Source organism: Etheostoma cragini, chromosome 13, assembly GCF_013103735.1.
Source record: "Etheostoma cragini isolate CJK2018 chromosome 13, CSU_Ecrag_1.0, whole genome shotgun sequence".
Classification (NCBI taxonomy): domain Eukaryota; kingdom Metazoa; phylum Chordata; class Actinopteri; order Perciformes; family Percidae; genus Etheostoma; species Etheostoma cragini.
The window spans coordinates 15627137-15648913 of record NC_048419.1 but is presented as its reverse complement, the minus strand read 5'-3'; the positions used below and the strand labels follow the sequence as shown (position 1 = coordinate 15648913).

Sequence of the window (21777 nt, the reverse complement as noted above, 5' to 3'; positions counted from 1 at the left end):
GTGCAATGGCCCAGGGAGAAATTTACAGCTTGCCTTACTTGAAAATCATTTAGTCTGGTTTCATCTTTGTGGAGGTTGGACTTTATAATACAAATCCAACTTGCTCAATTACTGAATAAATGATCAAGTAAATGGACATGTAAAAAGAAACCATACATTATCTGTTCATATCGAAATGCACTCCTTTTGTGTCATTATTCATGTTGGTATATTGTGAATGAAGTTATCAGGAGAGTTGTTGAGGACGTCAGTTATTCATTTGAAGTAATCATGCAGAAAGGACCAAATGAAAAGGAAGAAAATCCAATAAAGAACTCACTGACAATGGCAAGCATAAAATCACTTTAATATGAGGTATTCATTGCATGTGTGTTGCTCATATGAACCTCTGGAACAAAGAGTTATCTAACACATATATGCATGCACAGACAGGATGAATGCAAAACACTGTACTTTCTCCTAGCACTTGGAAACTGATCAAATGAGGACATCCAACATCCAGTTCAATGATGTACACATAAAAAAACAGACAAAACTGCTCATTCTCTCATGTCAGTTAGCGTTGGATAATTTATTATACGCAACGCTGGATCAGAATTAAAGGGGAAAAAGTAATTTATACTGGTAACACTGCTTATCTTCGAGTAGAGTTTGAGTAGAATTAGGCTTACAAATATCATAAAAACACATTAAATTCTCATATCTCCAAAAGTTAAAACACCTCATCAATGTAAACACAAAAAGTATGAAGGCACACGTGTAACAATGTTTTATTTTACTCAAAAAAAACCACAAGACTCACTTGATGACTCAAATGTAGTTCTGAAAAATCTACACTGCCTTCTGTGTTGTGGTGCAACTGCTGATGGCAGTTATTTAACAATAAATAACAGCTGAGACGATGTAAATTTGTCCCAAACTATAAAAAAAAAGATCAGTCTTTGTACAGTAAAATAGCCTTTTTCATATCTTTAAGTCTTCTTGTATCGGTTAAGGCAAACTATAATGAGATTCCAATGTTGTTAGATTGGTAGTTTAGTAGTGTAGCTGCTGGATTTCTGAGGATTCAAGTAATGTTTCCTAAATACAATCAATGTAAGAGAAGTTGGTATGGACGGATGAGTTGAAGTCATTGTAACCTGATCCATGACAGACTTTGGCACAGTTCACTCAAAAGACTGACATGCAAAAGGTGATTAGAGAGAAAAATGAGACAAGAGCTGGCTGATAGAGGTGAAATGTAGGGACAGAGGTAGGAATACAATTGTAGAAAGAGAGGAAGATGGGAAGGGACAGAAGAAAAGAAGAAAAGCTTAAAACTCAGTGTGTAGGTGACTGTAGTCTCGGCTGCCCATTGGGTTCTCGCTGGGTTTCATAAAGATACCCTCCATGGCCTTCCACAGGCTGTGCTGGCTGGGGCTTGACATGGCGTGAACTTCCCTCTGACCGTGGATTGGCCGTCCATACTGCTCCCCTGTCACTGACAGTAGTGCATCAGTGGCCTTGTGACGGAAGCGTACGGCCTCCTCGCGCTTCCACACAGATCCCCCACACATAACTGTCCACTCGTCCAGGTGGTCCCCTTCCCCTTCGTCGCCAAACGCACTCACCTCCTGTAGGCAAGGGAGAAAAAGATTAGAAGAGAGGAATATGAGGTACCTTGCTTTTGTAAAAGTTTTTTGGGTCCATTTACCAAGCCAGATATCCCAACACAGCCAACATTATGACATTTTTGGTTTTGTCAAACTCTCTGGCTCTCGTACACCCTTTGGTCTCCAGTGCAGGGTGCGCTGACACCACTGACACCAATGTATCCAATATTTTCAGTAGATGAGGGAGGCCATACAGTGCATATTACACTGTTGTTGCGGTGCGTTGCAGAGATTGTACATAAATCTCTTCTATTGTTGATATGTGTAATTTTGTATTAACCATAGTGTTAAAAACTCTGATTTGGTACATGTTCTGGAAACCAGGGTTAAGAAACTGCTTGCAGATAAAACAAACAGACAGGGATGTCTATTTTCTGCCAATACCCATCTGCATCATTGCATTGATGGAACAATGCTGTAAATCAAAAAATGCCATAAAGCAGAGCTATTTATTAATTCACGACAATGTCCAATACACCCAGGGATGGAATAGCTACTCTGGTATAAACAGTATACCAAAGTGTCTGACAGTTAAAACAACTCTTTTAATCACTTGGTACACATCTTCCAACCCCCTTACACTTTGGCTGAACAGTGTTTTCACACTTTCTCAATATTGGAGAGATTTTTCTAACCCAAGGCTGTTTTCCCAGAGAGTGTGCTGCGTGTGTAAAAGCTGCTGTCAACTCAGGTCCACCTCAAAATGTTGGTCTGGGTTTCACTAGATGTAAGCATCCACCTCTTGGTATTTTATATCTCTGATTACATATTAGTAATTGTACTGCAATTAATTTCTCAGTGGGTTTAACTTGGCAGGGTAGTGATGAATTATAAAAATATTTACATGCTCCCAATCAACAACTTTTTTAATTAGGATGGACATGTCAAACCATATCTTCAGGGAGCTATTTGGATTATGCTGTATAGAGCGCCAAACCTCTCCTCTTCCCCCATGTACTTTTCACACCACGCACCTGGTTGGAAGACAGTGGGGAGGCGAAGTAGTGGCTATGCAGGTTACGGCCTGTGTTGACATGGGTGAGACGAATAGTCTGCTCACACTTGATAGGTGTGCCCCGATGGCACAGGGTGTCCCTTGTCCCACGGACACTCCAGTAGCTGTTACTGTCCTCCACTGAAGTTACACCTGTTACAGACTGCTGCCCGCTACCTATATTAAACACACACACACACACAGTGAACATAGACTGTTACAGAGATACTTGAGTTAATAGTAAACCAACTGAGGGAAAGTGAAAAAACAAGCCAGGCTAAAAATGCAAATGTGATTGATTAAGGAAGTTTAAGACTGTCCAATGGCCAATACTAAACTCAGTGTGGTCATGGTATGCAGGTCTGTAAAAACACTTGCATTGGTGATTGTAACTTGTAATGGGTTTTGACTTTGAACCAGAGGGCTTGTGTTGGCAAACAGTAATACCAACAGTTCAATGGGGTAACTTAGGGCTGGAGCCTACAGCAACAATTCTGTATGCAGAAATACGATTTAGGGGAGGGTAATCTGTGGCCAGGTTAGCTCGGTGGGCCGCGTGTCTTACCCCTTTGGTGTCTTCATCTGTCCTATGGAAATAAAGGCCTAAAAATGGCCCAAAAAAATCTAAAATTAAGAGCGGCTCTTATCAAGATGTTTGTTTCTTACAAAGCCTGTCTAAGGAAAACGTTAATCGTGTTCATATGCCGTCATTTGAGTAAATATTTGCCTTGTAAACAGGCCTTTCACCAAAATATTATATTAAATGTTGGTGTCATCAATCTTGTGCCACGTACTGTTTGACACAAAAGAGTCAACATGAATGATGTCAAATTGACACTGTACAATCCAATACAATATATCACAATTTACAATAGAATATTAATTACAGAGGTGGTTAATGGTAAATCAATGTTAATGTAAGACCAGATGTAACTGTTTATTAATGCGTAATAAATAATCGTTGAATGAGAGGAAACTCACCGGAGCCGTAGCGTACGTCGTGCGAGTGTAGCCTTACATTGTGCTTCATATTTAACAGTTTAAGGACAGATCCGCATGTCACAAAACTCAGTTCCGTACCGAGTGACAGCCCAAATACACAGGATAGCAATATTAAAAGTGTTGGCAGAGAGTGTGGAAGAACAGCACAACCTGAATCAAAGTTACCCATTCCTACATAAGATCTCAAGAAGCTGCCGCTGTCTCTCTAAAATTTGCATAGTTTTTCGCTACGTCATTTTAGTGTAACCGTATAACAAGGTGAAGCTCGGGAAACAGCGCCCCTAGTGACTCGGCATGGCCACTGTAAATACCTTACTGAAGTGGTTTATTTTAGGTTTATTTTTGGGTTTATTTGGCTTCACTGTGAGCTATTTAAGATAACTAAAACTAACAGCAGTTATGTTTTGCAGTCACATGTAGTTGTAATTGACTTCAAAATACTGCTGCTTGTTTACTAATCAATTATACATCTCTGTCTTGCTTCCACACTATGAACCCTTAAGACTTTTAAGGTCATCAGGGATCGGTCTGCTAACTGTTCCTAGGACCAAAGCAAACACGGTTACGCTAATTTGAGTTATTATGCTTCACGTCATACACTTCCAGTGTATACACTTTAATTTTGTTAGGTTGTATGTTCTTTTGTATATTTTGTGTAAAGCACTTTGCCTCTGTGTATGAATTGCTATTTACATTAACTTGCCGTTTTGTGTAGAATCAAGGTAAACCAGCAGAGGTCTCACAATTGCCACTGAAAGGGTTGGAAGTTCTCTCATTTGCACTGCACCAGATGGCAGTAGTGTAACTTATTGAGAATGCAAGCTGCCGTTTAAACCCATAAAAGAAGACAATGCAAACTGCATCCCGGAATTGCCATCACGCCGCTCGTTGTCGGCCATTTTTACAAGTACAAGCTCCCAGAAACACAAAACACAACCCCGTTATAAGTGTAAATATTTAAGGAGTATACCACCGCTGTGAGACGTGTAAGTCCAAGTTCGCCGTGGTCATTTAGGATATTTACATTGTGCTGGTTAACTATGAGCCATTAACTTACGTTAGCTAACGCTAATGCAGTCGGCTGTTGTTGTCGTTCCAGCTAATGCTAGGCTAACGTACTTGTATGCTAAAGCATTAACTAACGTTACACTGTGGTTCAGAGGCCTTGGTCTATTTCTAAAACGTCGAAATAAGTTTGGTTGTTCTATTATTGTCAGTCAATGTATTGTTATGCACAACATAGTTCAAACTAACAACGTGAAATTACAGTTTTTTGTACTATGTTGTATCGCTAGCATGGGTATTGGCTAACGCTATGGAGGAGATTTTCCAATGTAACGTGAACGTTAGTGTTTTTTGACCGACCGCTTTCCAGCTAACATTAAGATATCATTTGGATGACGTTTGCTACCGTTAGATTGAAAGAACGTCGCTAAGGTGTTTCTTTGGTCATCTCCGTCGGTGTTTGCGCAATGCGACATCGTTAGCGGTAGATTTTTTTTAGCTCGCCAGCTAAAGTAGAATGAAAAACATTACCAGGTCAAAAACAAATATTACCATACAGTATTGTGAATTATTATTTAATTAGTCTAACGTTGTTTGTAAATAACACAATAACCGAAATATTTGTGTGAATGATGTATTACTCTTTTATATTCTAAAAGAATGCAGCATGTGTGAAAGGACAACACAAAAAAAGACGTGCATGATTGACCTCTTCAGTCCATATAAACTCATGCTTTGAAGCTAACATTGTTTAAACCCACCACACTTTATTTTAAATTCAGAAGGAGATCTTAAAGTGTACCAAGCTATCAAATATGTTAGGCTGGTGTATCGATTAAGTTATTGTGTCCGTTTGGTGTTGTATTTGTCACCAGCCTGGGAACGTTTACTGATAGCCTCTTGTCCTTCTCAGGAACAGCAGTCATGTCAGACTTTATTGAGAGCGAGGCTGAGGAGTCAGAAGAGGAGTTTGAAGAGAAAGACCTAAAGCCTAAAAAGACCCAGAGGTTTTTGGAGGAAGATGGTAAGATTTTGTTCAATTGTTCCGTTCAGGATAGAGATGGTCCAGTCCCATATTTTGCTTCCCGATACCAATTCTGATACCTGAACTTTCGTATCGGCCGATACCGAGTACTGATCCAGTACCAGTGTGTCATATACTTCATTGTGTTTTAACAACTATATAGTACTATCCTGTATGGATGTGATATGATTTCTATCTTTGTTGTCAGTTTGGCTCAGGTTAAACTCTTTGTGAAACATGAACAAACAATGAATGCCACAAAACTTTTTTTATTATTCACTTTGACAGTCATTTGGAACAGAAAAAGAACATAAATAAACTACTTTAACATTGATTTTCTTTGGGGTTTTATTACGTGGTGTGGGGTCGGTGAATAAACTTCAGTAGGACTGCCCAATACCAGCGTTTTAGGCAGTATCGTAGGCAATACCGATACTGTTATCGGTATTGCCTCCGATAATTAATATTGTGAATTACTTAACGGTCGTTTTTCAACAGATGAAGAGGAGGAAGAGAACACAGAGGACCAGGATGAACGAGGAAATTTACGTGGACTTATTGATGATGGAGATGAGGAGGAGGAGGGGGAGGAAGAAGGACCCGCAGGAAGTGCAAGTGGAGCTGGGAGTGACTCAGAAGAGGAAGTAAGGCATCGACGTAAAAAGCGCAGTAAGTGCACCAGATGTTTTCAAAGGGTAACAGTAATCATACAGTGTGTTGTTGTGATTATTTTACAGAAGTCAAAAATCAAAGGGGTGCACTGATTCCTCGTTCTGTTTCTATGATTCCTTGAATCAGTAGAGGGTAAGAACTTAGGTAACACTTTTATTTGATACCACTCCACTCACCATTGAGTGGCAAAGGACACCAAAACAATTTCTTAATGAGGAAAATTGGGATACCGAGAGGATAACAGATAAACAATATAAAAGTAAAATGCCATCAGAGTTGACAAATATAATGATGATGATGTGTGGATGTTGGCCTATCTAGCAATATCTGTAGATATTGCTAGATATTGTGTGGTCTGTGAGAGCTGTGTGGAGACAATCCCAGCTGTTTTCTTTTTCATTACTTGGAGTGCAGTCTCTTATAAATCAGTCAGTATATCTTTATCAAATTTTCTAAACTCCTAAATATTACTGTAGTCTCATAGTAATAATGTATATATTATATATTTAATAAAATAATAATTCTCCAATATAATACAGACTTGTGTCACTACACCCTGAGGAACGCTCAAGCCGACACTCGGTGTATTTTTAATGTCATTCTCTATTTATTAAAGGTCAAACTTGAGTGCCTGGACTTGCTTTTTTATGACTTATTTGGTCATAATTCTTCTTCCTTTATGTATGATACAGACATGATTATTAAGGTGCAGATTCAGTATATATTGGCATTCTGTCATACTGCAAGTATATTCTATCGTATTTTTGGGTCTCACTTTTATTAATAATAATACATTTTATTTAAAGGCTCCTTTCTCTGCACTCAAGGACGCCGCAGAGGTTTTCATACATTAAAAGCAGCAAAAAATACTATACAACAAAAACAACAGAAAAAGATGAGCAGTAGACATTTAAGTGGAATAGGCAGTTTTAAACAGATGTGTTTTAAGTTGAGACTTGAAATGGGGAATTAATCAATGTTAGTTGGGGCGGTAATGAGTTCCAGAGACGGGGAGCAGAGCAGCTGAATGCTCTGCCCCCCCCATGGTGGTGAGACGGGTGCTTTCAAGGATGACACCCAGACTCTTAACCTTGGGGGAGGGCGAGACAAAGAAGTTGTCAATAGTGAGAGAAAAACTGTCTGTTTTGGAAACAGTGGATTTGGTGCCAATAAGGAACCAATCTCTTTTTGTAACCAAATTTGAGTGCCTGGACTTTCTGGACATTCTGAATAATCAGAGTAGACCTTAACCATATAATCTTCATTCGTATTTTTGCTTTCTCGCTATCAAAGAGAGGCAATATGTTGTTTAACCTGAGTTAAACCAAGTTGATAGATAATTGCCTGCAGCAGGTATGCACACTGAAAATTGGGATTCTGAGTCATTGTTGTATAAAGGTGCCAAATAAAAACATAAAAAAATATTTTTTTTATACCTACATTTAGTTTCCTCAAAAAAAAATATATGAATAAGTTTCCCCTATCTGAGACTTTCCTTTTTGCAGATTATGACGACTACCTGGATGAAGATGATCTGGACCTAATCGAGGAAAACTTGGGTGTTAAAGTGAAAAGGAGGGTATGAACATTTTCTTATCCCTACTTTTTGTGAAGAAATGGTGTTCCATTTTTACCTTTTGACCTTACAATTTTGTACACTTAAGAAAAGGTCATGCAAGCAGTGCTGATGCTGTACCTGTCTTTTGTCATAGAAGAAGAAATATGACCGCGTAAAGACACTCGATGATGATGAAGAAGATGATGACGAGAAGGACTTGATTGCAGATGAAATCTTTCATGGTGATGCAGAGGGCGAGCTGGAAGAAGGGGAGGCTGTAGATGAGCCTCTTCACCATGCAGATGACGATGAAGAAGGAGAGGATGAAGAGTCGGGTAGGCCGGGAATAACAGATTTTTAGATCTGCCTTGGAGTAACTAAAAATTTGAAAAATAATAGAGAAAAAAACAATAATTTAAACTCAGTCCCACACTTGATTTTTTTTAATGATGTGGTATATAATTGATTTGTTCTTAAATTTGTGCTTTTGTCCCATAGATATAGACGATTTCATTGTGGATGATGACGGCCAACCTATAACCAAAAAGAAGGGCAAGAAGTTTTCAGGATACACAGATGCGTGAGTGTCGTAGTTTAGATGCAAATCTATCATTTCAAAGAGCAAGAAGTTTGTTTTAGCCTCCATTTTCCTGGCTCTAAATGATCAAGTAGGGCCTATATAGCATCCTCATCTATTCAAAAACATTTATATATATTTCGAAACAAGATCACAAAATGGCAAGCTGTTTTAATAAAAACATAATCACTGCTTCTTCATCCTCCCACAGAGCCCTCCAGGAGGCCCAAGAAATTTTTGGTGGGGACTTTGACTTTGCTGACTTTGACGCAGACACATACGACCAGGGTGAGGAGGAGGAAGAGGACCAGGATGAAGAGGGTTGGGACCGACCTAAGAAGCAGACCAAGCGGAGGCAAGGGAGGAAGAGCATCTTTGAAATCTACGAGCCCAGCGAGCTGGAGAGTAGTCACATGACTGACCAAGACAATGAAATTCGCTCTACGGACATGCCCGAGAGGTTCCAGGTGTGTGTGTTTCTCAGTGTTTTTGATGCTAACAGTGTTGATGTACTGTTGTGACATTCTTAAATGGACTGTATAGGATCGTTATAACTGCTTTCCTTATTGGCCGTATTTAATGTATGCTGATAAATTCAAAATCAAGATTTAAGGCCTTAAAAGTCTTCAATTAGCTGAAGTATTATGTCTATTTATGCCAGCACTGCTCTCTGGTGCTCTGAAACAGACATCAGAGGCAACAATGATATTGAAAATGATTTTAACACTGGGACGTCCAACTGCAACGTTTGCAGTTAATTACACAGGTTAGCTGAACCATAGACACTAGTAGTGCTCACAGAGTTGTCAGAGAAACAACACAAACAGGACTTAATGGCACGTTCAATTACACTTGGTAAGCTTGTGGCGCATTCAATTTATTGTAAAATACCCTTTTGTTATCTAGTAGTTCTTGTTTTTGTCATGTAACTGCAGTTGACTAGTAAAATAAGTTTTACATTTTATGATTTAATCTAATTAGTTGTAACATTTTAAATAAATCATTTTAATTTGAGCAAATTCATAATGGTCTTAAAACTGTCTTAAAAGGTATTCAATTTGAATTGGGGAAACCTGCAGAAACCCTGGTTAAGCTTTGAAAGCCTATTTATTGTTTGCTTGATCAGTGCCTGTTATCCTGACTCTGTTCTCCGTCTAATAGTTACGATCCATTCCTGTTAAACCTGCTGAGGATGATGAGCTAGAAGAGGAAGCAGAGTGGATCTTCAGACATGGCTTCTCCACTCTTACTATTTCTATGCAGGTACGACGTTTGCCATACACACGCAAAAAGAGTGCAAAGAACTTTCTTGGCTTTTCAGTAGGGCTGTCCCTAACGTCATCACTGGGGTTAACATGTAGTTACGATAGTCACTGGCAAATTTAGTATTTTTGCATCAGTGTTGGGCAAGGAAAAAAATTGAAACTCAGGGCTCCAGCTGAGCAAAGTGCATCGCCGGGATGTTAGTTACATTTTTTGAGGGGTAAATGCACATCGCTCGTCCGTAGTTTGGTAGTGTTGCCTTTCCCCATCCTTATTTCCTGGTTTCCTTTTCCATAAACAACATAAAAACAAGGAGAGGCTCAACTTTTCCAGCTACAGATTTCCCACCTAACCCTACAGTCACACATGCTACAAGAGATAGAGAAGTAGCAACAGGCTACCATTTATTTTCAATGCGAGTGGCTTGCTGCCCAAAGCAAGGTGCGGCCAATATAGTCTATTTAATGCAAATTCTGAGCAAAGCAACTGCCAATCACAGCCGCTTTGTTGTTTTTATTGAGAAATAAATACTTTTAAATCCCAAAAGATATTGTTGTGACTTGACAATACCTCTGAAGTGACTTGTAAGACATGCTTGAAGGTAGCACTAGATAATTCCTGTTTACTGTTGCCAAGCAACCAGGAGTAGGCTCAGCACGCCCAGGAGCACTCATCAGGCAAGTGCGTGATGCTCTCTTTTGTAGCATGTGTGACTGTAGGGTAAGTCAGAAAGCATAGGGGAGACACCTTGTTTCTCTCACTAGGTCTCTAGAGTCGGAACTCGCTCCGGAGATAATCGTCTTCACTCTCCCCACGCACACGCCCCCTTTTCGGCCCTGTTTTTCTCTTAAAGATATCGCCGCACACACCATCGTACAAGTATAAACTTCGTTGGCTACGGTGAAAGCTCTGTGTGGATCCTCTGCACAACCACACTAAATCACACTGACCGTTTATTTCTGGTATTTTAGAACTTTAATTCAATAGGACAAAAGAAAACATGAAAGGAGAGAGAAAAGGGGAATGACATGCAGCAACTGACCGCAGGTTGGAGTTGAAACAGAGGCTACTGCTCTGCTAAGGAGTAATCCCTCTTTATATGAGCGCCTGCTCTACCTACTGAGCTAACCCGGGCACGGACAAATTCATGCTTACAAGCGCTGCCGTTTCCCTCTATTATGGCGCATTGACGCACGTTATGCAAATCAATGTTTTTTAAATGGATGATGTTGGTTACATTGATGAATCTTCCCAGCCCTAATTTTCAATGCAATACCTGGTTTGATTCCCATTTTTGGGTACATTGTTGGATTTTTTCATAGATCTATATCAAATTTAGCCTTCTTCTGTGCCCTAAACAGGAGAGCACAGATTATCTAGACCGGGGGACCACGACAAACTTCAGCAGGAAAGGCCCCAGTACAATTGCCAAGATCAAAGAGGCCCTCAACTTCATGAGGAATCAACAATTTGAGGTACAGTGGGCTCACCTTACCCATATGGTGAATTTCCATTATCTGTTTGTTTGAGGTTTAATTTCTCTAAAAGCTAAAGACATTATATCCTTTAAGAAAGGATGCGTGATATTGTCGTAATGACATTTGTTGGAAAGGTGACATTGTAATAAAGAACCAATTTAATTTGCCAAACATTTTTTAGGTTCCATTCATAGCTTTCTACAGAAAAGAATATGTGGAGCCGGAACTGAACATTAATGACCTGTGGAAGGTGTGGCAGTGGGATGAAAAGGTATAGTTGGTATTTCTTTTTTGCAAAAGGAGTAGGTTACAGATTAACGGAATGCCATTGTTTGCATGGTTTGTAGTACAGGAAGGGTGAATCCTCTGGGTGCACAGCCAATCCTATAATAATCCCTTCTAATGTATGCCACTTCTGGTTCCTTGACTTTGACTTGATGTTTATCCACCAGTGGACTCAACTGAAGACTCGGAAGCAGAACCTGACCCGTCTGTTTCGGAAGATGCAGTCCTACCAGTATGAGCAGATCTCAGCTGATCCCGACAAACCTTTGGCTGACGGCATCCGTCCTCTGGATACCGCTGACATAGAGAGGTACGTATCGAGGGCTGAGACAGAAAAAAAACATCTCTAATGAACTGTAAATATTTGTGACTGCACTAAGCAAGGAATGATGGGTTATTTTCTCCTTTTTCTATACCATTCATATCTATTTTATTATGTTTTATAGGCTGAAAGATGTGCAGACTCTTGAAGAGCTGGGTGATGTGTACAACCACTTTCTGCTCTACTATGGCCGAGACATCCCCAAGATGCAGAATGCTGCCAAGGCTAGTAAGAAGAGGCTTAAGAAGATCAAAGAAGTGTCTGAGGATGGTAAGATGGATGCGTCTAATTTCATTAGATGATGATGAATGGATACTGCAGTCGTTGATTGCTAATTGAAAGTAATTTTTAGTTAGGCGTGTTTGCCTGTTTTTAAGAGTTTGCTACATGACTTATTTTGGTGGGCTGCCTTTTTAGGTGAAGAAGAGGAATTGGAGGTAGAAGAAGAAGAAGAACCAAAAGCACCTGACCTCAAGCTGGCTTCTCGTAGAGATATGTATAGCATTTGTCAGAGCGTAGGACTTGGTAAGTCTCCTTTTTACCCTGCACAACACCTTCTCAGTGTTCAACTATTCCTACCTTTTTATGGATACGTATTTTTCTTCTTTTTTTCTAGCTGGGTAGCACTTCAATTTCTTTTCCTGTTTTTTCCTTACTGCAGATGGCTTGGCTAAAAAGTTTGGGTTAACTCCAGAGCAGTTTGGAGAAAATCTACGAGACAGTTACCAGCGTCATGAGACAGAGCAGTTCCCGGCTGAGCCTGTAGAGTTGGCCAAAGATTATGTTTGCAGCCAGTTCAGCACTCCTGAGACAGTGCTAGAAGGAACCAGGTACATGGTGGCCATGCAGATTGCTCGTGAACCTCTGGTCAGACATGTTCTCCGACAGACCTTTCAGGAGAGGGCCAAGATCAATATCAAGCCTACAAAAAAGGGCAAAAAGGTATGGACACCTTTAATCGCAACATTTGGAAAACAAGATTAAAGATTCCATTTATTGTCATTCAGCAAAACAAAATTACATGCATGGCTGCTTTTAAAAACGCAGATTAAAAAAACAACAGAGACAATCACACATTTAATACCAAACTTTATGGTTTCAGAGTTCGCAGTGTGTGCTCTTATTCTAAACTTGCACTGGCTTTTGCTTACTTTCTGTAGGAGGTAGACGAGGCTCATTTTGCCTACTCCTTCAAGTATCTTAAGAACAAACCTGTAAAAGAGCTGAACGGGGAACAATTCTTGAAGATGTGCCTGGCAGAGGACGAGGGGCTGCTTTCCATTGACATCTGTATAGACCTTATAGGGGTCAAAGGGTAAGCACAGTGACAACACCGATCCACCGTCCACAAACTAAAATGGAGAGAAATCTGTTCAATGACGTTGCTCTGTCAGATCTGCATAGGATAAACTTCTTCAATCCAAAGTATGTGAATTCATGATTCTAGGCAGACCGAGGATTAAGAAAGCTGGCCACTAGTCGTTTTTAATCAACCAGATGTTGGAAATCGTAAATATACAAACATCCTGAGGACTTACAAGCGCACCAAGTGACCTGGTCTCGAAGAGGAACCTAACTTCTGCAGTTTGGCAGCATTTCAGGTTCCGACCTAATGAGAAGGGACAGGTGTTTCAGTATTAGTGTTTGGTGTTCAGTTTCTGAACGGTGTAGGCACAAGCCAACAGTTTAGCGACGCCGTCTGAGCCTTACGTCCTAATTTTTAGTCAAGATAATACCGTATACCGCAGTAAAACAGGGAGGAGGTTTGACGGTATTAAAATTTGGCCCAACTATAAACCCAAGTTTTATTTCGTTTTAATCTGCAGCTTATGTTTTTATCCACATCCTTTTAAGTAGAGCATGGGGCTTTTGAATTTTGACTTTGGTGATATTAAAGCACTTCCTTCTGTCTTCCCTCTGTTTGTCCTCAGGTATGCTGGGGACCAGACATACTTTGATGAGATCAAACAGTTCTACTACAGGGATGAGTTCAGTCACCAGGTGCAGGAGTGGAACAGGCAGCGAACCTTAGCCATAGAGAGAGCTCTCACTCAGTTCCTCTACCCTCAGATGGCGAAGGAACTCAAGAGCAAACTCATCACTGAGGCTAAAGAGAGCATTGTCAGGGTAATTTCTCATATCTGTTTCCATTTATGGTAATATTACATTGTCTTATCAGTGTTACGCATGGAAGTCAACACAGCAATCTCCTAACACATGCATCATGTCTCCAAAATTATACAGCAATATAAACAATGTTAAAAATGTATGTTCAGTTAGTGTTTTAACCATTGAACTTGTGAACATCAGTCTCCATTTCTTCTCGTAGTCCTGCTGTCGTCGGTTGTATAACTGGCTCAAGGTGGCTCCTTACCGACCAGATCAGCAGGTTGAGGAAGACGATGATCTGATGGATGAGAGTCAGGGCAAAGGGATTCGGGTTCTGGGTGTAGCCTATGCGCCCAGCAGGTATGTGTCCCACAGGATTTCTTTTCCTCCTCAGATATATTAGGAGCTACAAGTTTTGGTATTAACAATAGAGTGCTCACTTTTAAATGTGGAAGATATACTGCATTGCAACTATATTCGACCAAGCAATGTTTGCTGCATAAAAGACATGTTGAGGTGACAATATAGTTTCTCAATTCCATATGTTGCTCCAACAGAGACACACCAGTTTTCTGTGCTCTGATCAACGGGGAAGGGGAGGTGGTTGACTTTTTGCGTCTTCCTTATTTCATGAAGAGGAGGAATGCCTTTAAGGAGGATGAGAGAGAGAAGAAGGTACATGCAGAGAACACATATGTGTGTCTGTGCAGACAACAGATGCTTTTCTATTTTAGGAAAACATGTTGCTGGACTTATCTTTGAGATGATCGTTCATTTGTGTGTGTTTTATCTTCAGGCCCACGACATTGAAAATCTCAAGAGGTTTCTGTCAGGCAAGAAACCTCACGTGGTAGCTGTCGCTGGGGAAAACCGGTAAGTAATTGATTTATTTTTGTATGTGCCGGAAAGATGCATGCAGGCATTTTGAACAGTATTTTCAAGACATAATGGTTCAGGCTGAAATGTTGAATGTTGAAAACATGCTATATGTGCAGAGATGCTCAAATGATCATGGAGGACATCAAGAGGACTATCAGCGAACTTGAGCAAGAGTCCTCTCTGCCTGCTGTGGGAGTTGAACTTGTTGACAATGAATTGGCCACACTGTACATGAACAGCAAGAAGTCTGAGGTAAATACTTCCTAAATACACCTCACCTTACCATCGTTGTCATACACAGGGACAGACACATCAGTGGTTTTCCTCATCAAGTGTGGCAGTTAACCACAGCAAGTTCACCAACCGGTGGATCAAAGATGTGGCCCGGTGCTCCCTTTGCTGCTAATTTTCTCCTAAACCTCTGCTTCCTCTCTGTGCAGGTTGATTTTAGGGATTACCCTCCCTTGCTACGACAGGCGGTGTCGATAGCCAGGAAGATCCAGGATCCGCTGATGGAATATGCTCAAGTTTGCAGCAGTGATGATGATATTCTCTGCCTCAAACTACACCCGCTACAGGTGAGACATTCAAGAAATTGTGAATTTGTGCTGTTTTTATCTCCATCTTACATCTGTATAAGCAGTTAACACATTTTATACTCTTGTAGCATCACACAGACCCAACCATCACATATTGTTTTTTTCAAATTCAGATGTAATTTAGCTGACACTTTTATACAAAGCCACTTCCAATTGCTTTCAACCATGAAGGTACAACAAATATCAAGTGCAAGCACATTAGCTTACTATAAGCCAAACTGAAAAGAGTCACATAAAATAAGTGAAAGTTTTTTTAATTGAAGAGATGTTTTTAAATTGATCATGATTCTGCAACTACAATTGCGTGAAACGATTGGTGTCTTTTTTTCCTAACCATTGTCAGGAACATGTGGTGAAGGAAGATTTGCTCTGTGCTCTTTACTGTGAATTCATCAACCGTGTCAATGAGGTTGGAGTTGATGTGAACAAAGCCATTGCCCATCCTCACACTCAGAGCCTGGTCCAGTATGTCTGTGGCCTGGGACCTAGAAAGGGCTCCCACCTGCTCAAGGTATGACATTGGGCTACTGTCAATAATTCTTGTGTCATATATAAAAGTATAGCGCCTTTTCTGCTGACCTGATAATCATCATGATCCTTCTATTTGTGCAGATTCTGAAGCAGAACAACACTCGTTTGGAAAACAGAACCCAACTGGTCACGATGTGTCACATGGGACCAAAGGTTTTTATCAACTGTGCCGGTTTCATCAAGATTGACACGGCATCGCTCGGGGACAGGTTGGTACCTTGTATAGGGCTCTGTTACACACCCTAAAACCATCTAGATGTTTCCCATTTTGCTAATTTTACCATTTTCAGACAAGGCTGTGATCTAACATTCAGCCTGTGAGATTATTTTAAATCAGCATTGGTTTCTCTTCTCTCAAACCTTCCACACAGTACGGACTCCTACATCGAGGTTCTGGACGGCTCTCGTGTCCATCCTGAGACGTACGAGTGGGCTCGCAAGATGGCTGTGGATGCCCTCGAGTACGATGAGTCGGCAGAAGATGCCAACCCAGCTGGAGCTCTGGAGGAGATCTTGGAAAATCCAGAACGTCTCAAAGATCTTGACCTGGATGCCTTTGCTGAAGAGCTTGAGAGACAGGTCAGTGTGGATGTTGTGGCTTTGACCGCAGCAATTTTTCATGTATTCTGTTACCAATGTAAAAAAAAAAAGTAACGGCTTGAAAAAAACTATATGCAGTATATTTAGTCCAGAAAAGGGACTTTTCAGACACCACTTTGTGGTTTTTCAAACATGTGAAGCTGAAAGAATCTTTAGCTCTGTTTCACAAGTTATATCTTTGATGTTGTTTTCTTCTTTGATTCATCCCTGTAGGGTTATGGCAACAAGGGGATTACTCTGTATGATATTCGTGCAGAGCTGAGCTGCAGGTACAAAGATTTGAGAGTTGTCTACAGAGTCCCCAACACTGAGGAGGTCTTCAACCTCCTCACCAAGGAGACTCCAGAGACCTTTTATATTGGTAATACACACTAAACTGAAGTACACATGTTAATTTCTTAAATGAAATATCACCAAAGATCACTAATATAATGTCTATTCCTAACCATAAACGCATACAGTTGGTGCGGTAGTTATAGCACATGGTGACTTGTTCAAAGGAGTGATGTTGCTGAAGTATCAGTACTAGTGCAACTCTGTTGGTTGGTGTGGTTTATGTTTGTTCCTTTTTTTTCTTCCAGGTAAGCTGATCACCAGTATAGTAACTGGCATTGCTCACCGGCGGCCTCAGGGAGAGAGCTACGACCAGGCCATACGTAACGATTCTACAGGGCTGTGGCAGTGTCCCTTCTGCCAGCAGGACAACTTTCCGGAACTCAGCGAGGTACCAGCCACCTGAGTTTTCTTCTTTTAACGACTTAATAGTAGAAAACAGAGATAGAGAGTCTGACCTCTAAACATTGTCTTTTTGATTTTGTGCCCCTGCGTTAGGTGTGGAATCACTTTGACAGCGGTTCGTGTCCAGGTCAGGCCATTGGCGTGCGGTCCAGATTAGATAATGGCGTCCAGGGATTCATTCCCACCAAGTTTCTTAGTGACAAAGTGGTCAAACACCCTGAGGAGAGGGTCAAGGTGAGTTGTTATTTGCTGTTGTCGTCATTGGTTGTTCTTTTTTTTAATAATGTTTGATATTTTCTTTCCTTTGTTAATGTCACCTGTAAATGTTTAAATGTTTCTGAGAGTGCAATTGGTGCCACTTAGAATTCTCAATCTTGACAGATATATGAATAATTGATGCCTATTTCTGCCCTTCGTGTCTAGTGTCCTTCTATTGTGGCATCTGTATAACACTTGATTGCTCCTCTTCCCCCTCTTTCTTCAGGTGGGCATGACAGTTCACTGCCGCATCATGAAAATCGACATTGAGAAATTTAGTGTCGACCTCACATGCCGAACCTCAGATTTGATGGACAAGGCCAATGAGTGGAAGCTCCCCAAGGACAGCTACTATGACTTTGATACAGAGTCTGAAGACCAAAAACAAGAGGAGGAGCTAAAAAAGAAACAACAGAGAACACGTTAGTATAATACCAGGCTTAATAAAGACTATTTGAATCGAAATAGTTTATAAAACGGTACACTGTGCTACTTTTGGGAAATGTTTCCTCATAATACACTTTTTGTTTACCTACCATTTACTTCCACATCACTGTCCTTATACTTTTTGTAATTTCTTTGCTTTCCCTCCGCCTCCAGCATATATAAAGCGTGTGATCGCCCACCCCAACTTCCACAATATCAGTTTTAACCAGGCAGAGAAAATGATGGAGACCCTGGACCAAGGAGACTTGATCATCAGACCCAGCAGCAAGGGAGAGAACCACCTCACAGTCACCTGGAAGGTACGAAACAGAGAGAGGGATACGAAATGTGACAGTAACACAACAGACACCAATCTGACTTTGTGTGATGTTTTGTAGGTGGCTGATGGCATCTACCAGCATGTGGATGTAAGAGAAGAAGGCAAAGAAAATGCATTCAGCTTAGGGCACACACTCTGGATCAATAATGAAGTAAGCTGTTTTCTCCTTCTCTTGATCTTGTGCTCCATAATCAAACCCGCAGAAAATCTATTGTGAAAAATGTGTGTTGTGGCTGCTGCATGTTCTTTAATAATCTTTTACACTCTCTGCAGGAGTTTGAAGATCTGGATGAAATCACTGCTCGGTACATTCAGCCAATGGCATCATTTGCCCGGGATCTACTGGGGCATAAATACTTTCAGGAGTGCAACTGGGGGAGCAAGGAGGTACATACTAATTTGCTTTAATGTCCATCGTACTTCGGAAAAACATAACTCAACAGCTCTTTTCATTTTGCTAACAGTTTATTCTATAAGTTGCACCTCTCATATCTTCTTTTGTCTTGTTGTCTCTCTTATAGAAAATGGAGGAGTTATTGGTCAAGACAAAGAGGGAGAAGCCTACTTTTATTCCTTACTTTATTTCGGCATGTAAAGATCTGCCAGGAAAATTCATTCTGGGCTACCAGCCTCGCGGAAAACCACGGTGAGCAGAACGATTTTTCTCTTTTCTGTTTTCAGGTTATTCACTGTAATCGTTACATGAATAGAAAGTGTTGAGTAATAAAGTTGACCTATTTTATAGGAAGCTGATTTAAATCATAATTGTTAATGTTGCTCAAAGTAGCTCAAGTTCACATTAAAACCACAGAAATAGCTGACAATGCCATTTAATGCTCTAAATATCATGGACCATAGTGGCCCATGGAGACATGCAAAGGTCCATCGCTTCTACAGTGGCTCAAATTTGCAAATTGGAGTCATGTCATACTTGTAGTGCCAAATTACTCAACACCACACAATTCTTATCCACTCTCTCACCGAGCTGCTCCACTGCCAAGACTATTAGAGCTTTACTTCTTTAATTGACAACAAGCCGGTTTACATCTCAGTTGAACTAATGTCAACATGCCATCTTTTTTTTGTCTAGAGTTGAGTTTGTGACCATCACTCCAGATGGTTTCCGCTACCGTTCACAGGTATTTCCTACAGTGAACGGACTATTCCGCTGGTTTAAGGACCATTACCAAGAGCCTGTTCCAGGTATGGAAGCTCTATACCTTATGTTTATTGTTTACATTACAACAGTTAAATGATATTGTGGGTTAATAAATAACATTGTCTTCTCTGTAAAAGGCATCACTCCCAGCAACAGCAGCCGAACAAGGACACCTGCGTCCCTCAACGCCACCCCAGCCAATATCAACATCGCAGGTAAGTCCTGCTCTCTTCCGCACGCACGCACGCACACACACACACACACACACACACACACACACACACACACACACATCTGCATTTTCAGCATGAGTGGAATTGTAGTACATTTTACTATTTCCTAATGTATCCCTTCCTCCCTAGACTTGACACGAGCTGTCAACGCCCTCCCACGCAATATGACCTCTCAGATGTTCAATGCCATCGCCGCGGTCACAGGCCAAGGCCAGAACCCCAACACCACCCCCGCTCAGTGGGGCTCCAGCCAGTACGGCTACGGTGGCAGCACAGGAGGAGGAGGAGGGAGCTCCTCTGCTTATCATGTTAGTGCTGCTTTTAATGTTTTAACTATTGTGAAAGGAAAACGATTGTTTTGGAGATGTCGGTGACTCAGACTGACCAGACATTCACTTGATAAAGGTCTTTATAAACTGTAGACACCCACAATGATACAAAGTACATAAGGTCTTTGGTCAGATAATTGTGAAGATGCCTTTACAAAAACAAAGACGCTGACCTGTCTGCAGATTTATGAGCCTAATATTTTTTGTTTTCCAACAAAACTACAAAGCAGACTTCCAAAATAAGAAGAGACATGTTATAGATAGGCATGGGCCAGTATACGATTCTGACGGTGTGTTAACAAACTTCAGCAAAATTATCACAGTATTGCGGTGTTGCAATTAAAATGTTAACTTTATTAATACCTCAATTGTTTCGAGTAACTTTTCCTGAGGCCCTACTTATACAAGAATATATTTTGACTTTTCTAACGTAACTCGTTGAGCCATATTCATCACCCGTATTTTCTCTTTTGCAGGTATTTGCAACACCTCAGCAGCCCATGGCAACACCCATGATGACACCCAGCTACTCCTACACCACACCGAGCCAGCAGGCCCTGGGCACGCCCCAGTACCCCGGCTCCACCCCGCAGTCCTCCCACTCACACACCACACATGGCCACCCACATGGAAGCCATGTGTCACACCACGGCCATCACACTAGTCACCAAGGCCATTCATCCGGCACGCCGTCGTCCTCCACCTCATCCAGAGGACGTACTCCACAGCAGCAACCGCCAAAGTAAGTGCAGAAGGGAATATGTGTGGGATTCCTGATTCTCCTCGACCATCCGTTTCCTTAAAGTGCATCCTGGTTTAATTAAAGTTTGTGTAATCAACTAGTGTTACATTTACTGTAGCTTTTTCTTTGATAGTCAAACTGATTATGCATGATCTTAGCAATTTTCTCAGCTATATACAATTTGACAAGTTTAACAAAAATGCATTATCTATATGGTCAGATTTTATTCTTACCTCTGTGATGTCCATTTTGCAGTAAACAACTCAAATCAACCAGTTGTTGAGTTAAATCCGTGAGTTGTTTATCTGCCAGTAAATGGTGCTGATGCCACAGTCTGCATCATTTTAGGGATAAGCAGCAGCCTGCCATTCAATATGTCACTGTCTTTGACTAAAACACCCTAACCCTTCTGTCCTCCCCTCTTGCAGGGCCAGCGGCAGCAACGCCTCTGCAGTGGACTGGGGCAAGATGGCGGAGCAGTGGCTGAAGGAGAAAGAAGCAGAGGGGCGGAAGAAAGCCCAGAGGATGACGCCACGACCGTCGCCCAGCCCCATGATCGAGAGCACACCCATGTCAATCGCAGGAGACGCCACGCCCCTGCTGGACGAAATGGACCGATAGGACACGGAGGGGGGCGTTGCCACACCCCCCACTCAACTCCATCCTTTATACTGTTGTTTCATCTGGATAACCCTCCACATTTTGTCTCTCCCACAACCCATCAGCCCTTTCATCCAGCTGACCAGTAGTTGGACCCAGTCCATCCAGCTAACTGTCCATTCATACGTTCTTTACATCTCTTGATATTGTTGCTGCAGTTTATTAGTTTGATATCATGGCTCATCTCACCTCCTTCCTTCCTCTTGTCTGCCTAGTACAGCCGTCTTATCCCAGATGTTTCACTTCCTGACCTCAGCCAACTCTCCTGGCTGTATAGTATTTTGTACAGTCAAATTAACACTGTATATGTCATGCAGAAAGTCAGTGCAATGGCAAAAAAAA

General features: G+C 41.1%; 3 protein-coding genes and 1 long non-coding RNA gene across 4 annotated transcripts in view; 2 read left to right on the top strand and 2 right to left on the bottom strand.

Moving 5' to 3' along the window:
- Nucleotides 1-365, top strand: part of caln2 (calneuron 2) — a 25332-nt gene extending 24967 nt beyond the window's left edge. Inside the window, exon 7 of the transcript XR_004659121.1 lies at nucleotides 355-365. The gene's annotated coding sequence lies outside the window, so the exon portion shown is untranslated. The remainder of the gene's footprint in view (nucleotides 1-354) is intronic.
- The window catches only part of LOC117955753, a 13884-nt gene extending 713 nt beyond the window's left edge, over nucleotides 1-13171 (bottom strand). Inside the window, exons 1-2 of the long non-coding RNA XR_004659125.1 lie at nucleotides 13156-13171; nucleotides 10142-10144 (exon numbers count right to left, since the gene is read on the bottom strand). This is a non-coding gene — a long non-coding RNA (uncharacterized LOC117955753). The remainder of the gene's footprint in view (nucleotides 1-10141; nucleotides 10145-13155) is intronic.
- sdf2 (stromal cell-derived factor 2) lies at nucleotides 332-3895 on the bottom strand. The gene is made up of 3 exons (XM_034890442.1): nucleotides 3628-3895; nucleotides 2627-2823; nucleotides 332-1613 (listed from the first exon to the last, which is right to left on the bottom strand). The coding sequence occupies exons 1-3, from the start codon at nucleotides 3815-3817 to the stop codon at nucleotides 1314-1316; spliced, it is 687 nt and encodes a 228-aa protein (XP_034746333.1). The 5' UTR covers nucleotides 3818-3895; the 3' UTR covers nucleotides 332-1313.
- supt6h (SPT6 homolog, histone chaperone and transcription elongation factor) lies at nucleotides 4440-21777 on the top strand. Its single transcript, XM_034890433.1, has 37 exons — nucleotides 4440-4634; nucleotides 5567-5677; nucleotides 6176-6346; nucleotides 7855-7928; nucleotides 8062-8242; nucleotides 8406-8487; nucleotides 8696-8951; nucleotides 9646-9747; nucleotides 11109-11222; nucleotides 11407-11496; nucleotides 11678-11820; nucleotides 11957-12102; nucleotides 12250-12357; nucleotides 12494-12774; nucleotides 12993-13147; nucleotides 13764-13959; nucleotides 14162-14301; nucleotides 14499-14616; nucleotides 14738-14814; nucleotides 14937-15072; nucleotides 15261-15398; nucleotides 15763-15930; nucleotides 16032-16159; nucleotides 16322-16529; nucleotides 16764-16911; nucleotides 17132-17274; nucleotides 17382-17522; nucleotides 17773-17968; nucleotides 18147-18292; nucleotides 18371-18463; nucleotides 18586-18699; nucleotides 18834-18958; nucleotides 19403-19515; nucleotides 19609-19686; nucleotides 19834-20012; nucleotides 20510-20775; nucleotides 21204-21777. The coding sequence occupies exons 2-37, from the start codon at nucleotides 5578-5580 to the stop codon at nucleotides 21394-21396; spliced, it is 5247 nt and encodes a 1748-aa protein (XP_034746324.1). The 5' UTR covers nucleotides 4440-4634; nucleotides 5567-5577; the 3' UTR covers nucleotides 21397-21777.

What these genes read in the sequence shown, in the direction of transcription:
- supt6h (XM_034890433.1), top strand. Translation starts at nt 5,578, where the DNA reads ATGTCAGACTTTATTGAGAGCGAGGCTGAGGAGTCAGAAGAGGAGTTT. An exon ending in TGAGGAATCAACAATTTGAG is followed by an intron (nt 11,223 to 11,406) that starts GTACAGTGGGCT and finishes AACATTTTTTAG; the next exon opens with GTTCCATTCATAGCTTTCTA. An exon ending in TGAACAGCAAGAAGTCTGAG is followed by an intron (nt 15,073 to 15,260) that starts GTAAATACTTCC and finishes CTCTCTGTGCAG; the next exon opens with GTTGATTTTAGGGATTACCC.
- sdf2 (XM_034890442.1), bottom strand. Translation starts at nt 3,817, where the DNA reads ATGGGTAACTTTGATTCAGGTTGTGCTGTTCTTCCACACTCTCTGCCA. An exon ending in CGACGTACGCTACGGCTCCG is followed by an intron (nt 2,824 to 3,627) that starts GTGAGTTTCCTC and finishes TGTTTAATATAG; the next exon opens with GTAGCGGGCAGCAGTCTGTA. An exon ending in CCCCACTGTCTTCCAACCAG is followed by an intron (nt 1,614 to 2,626) that starts GTGCGTGGTGTG and finishes CCTTGCCTACAG; the next exon opens with GAGGTGAGTGCGTTTGGCGA.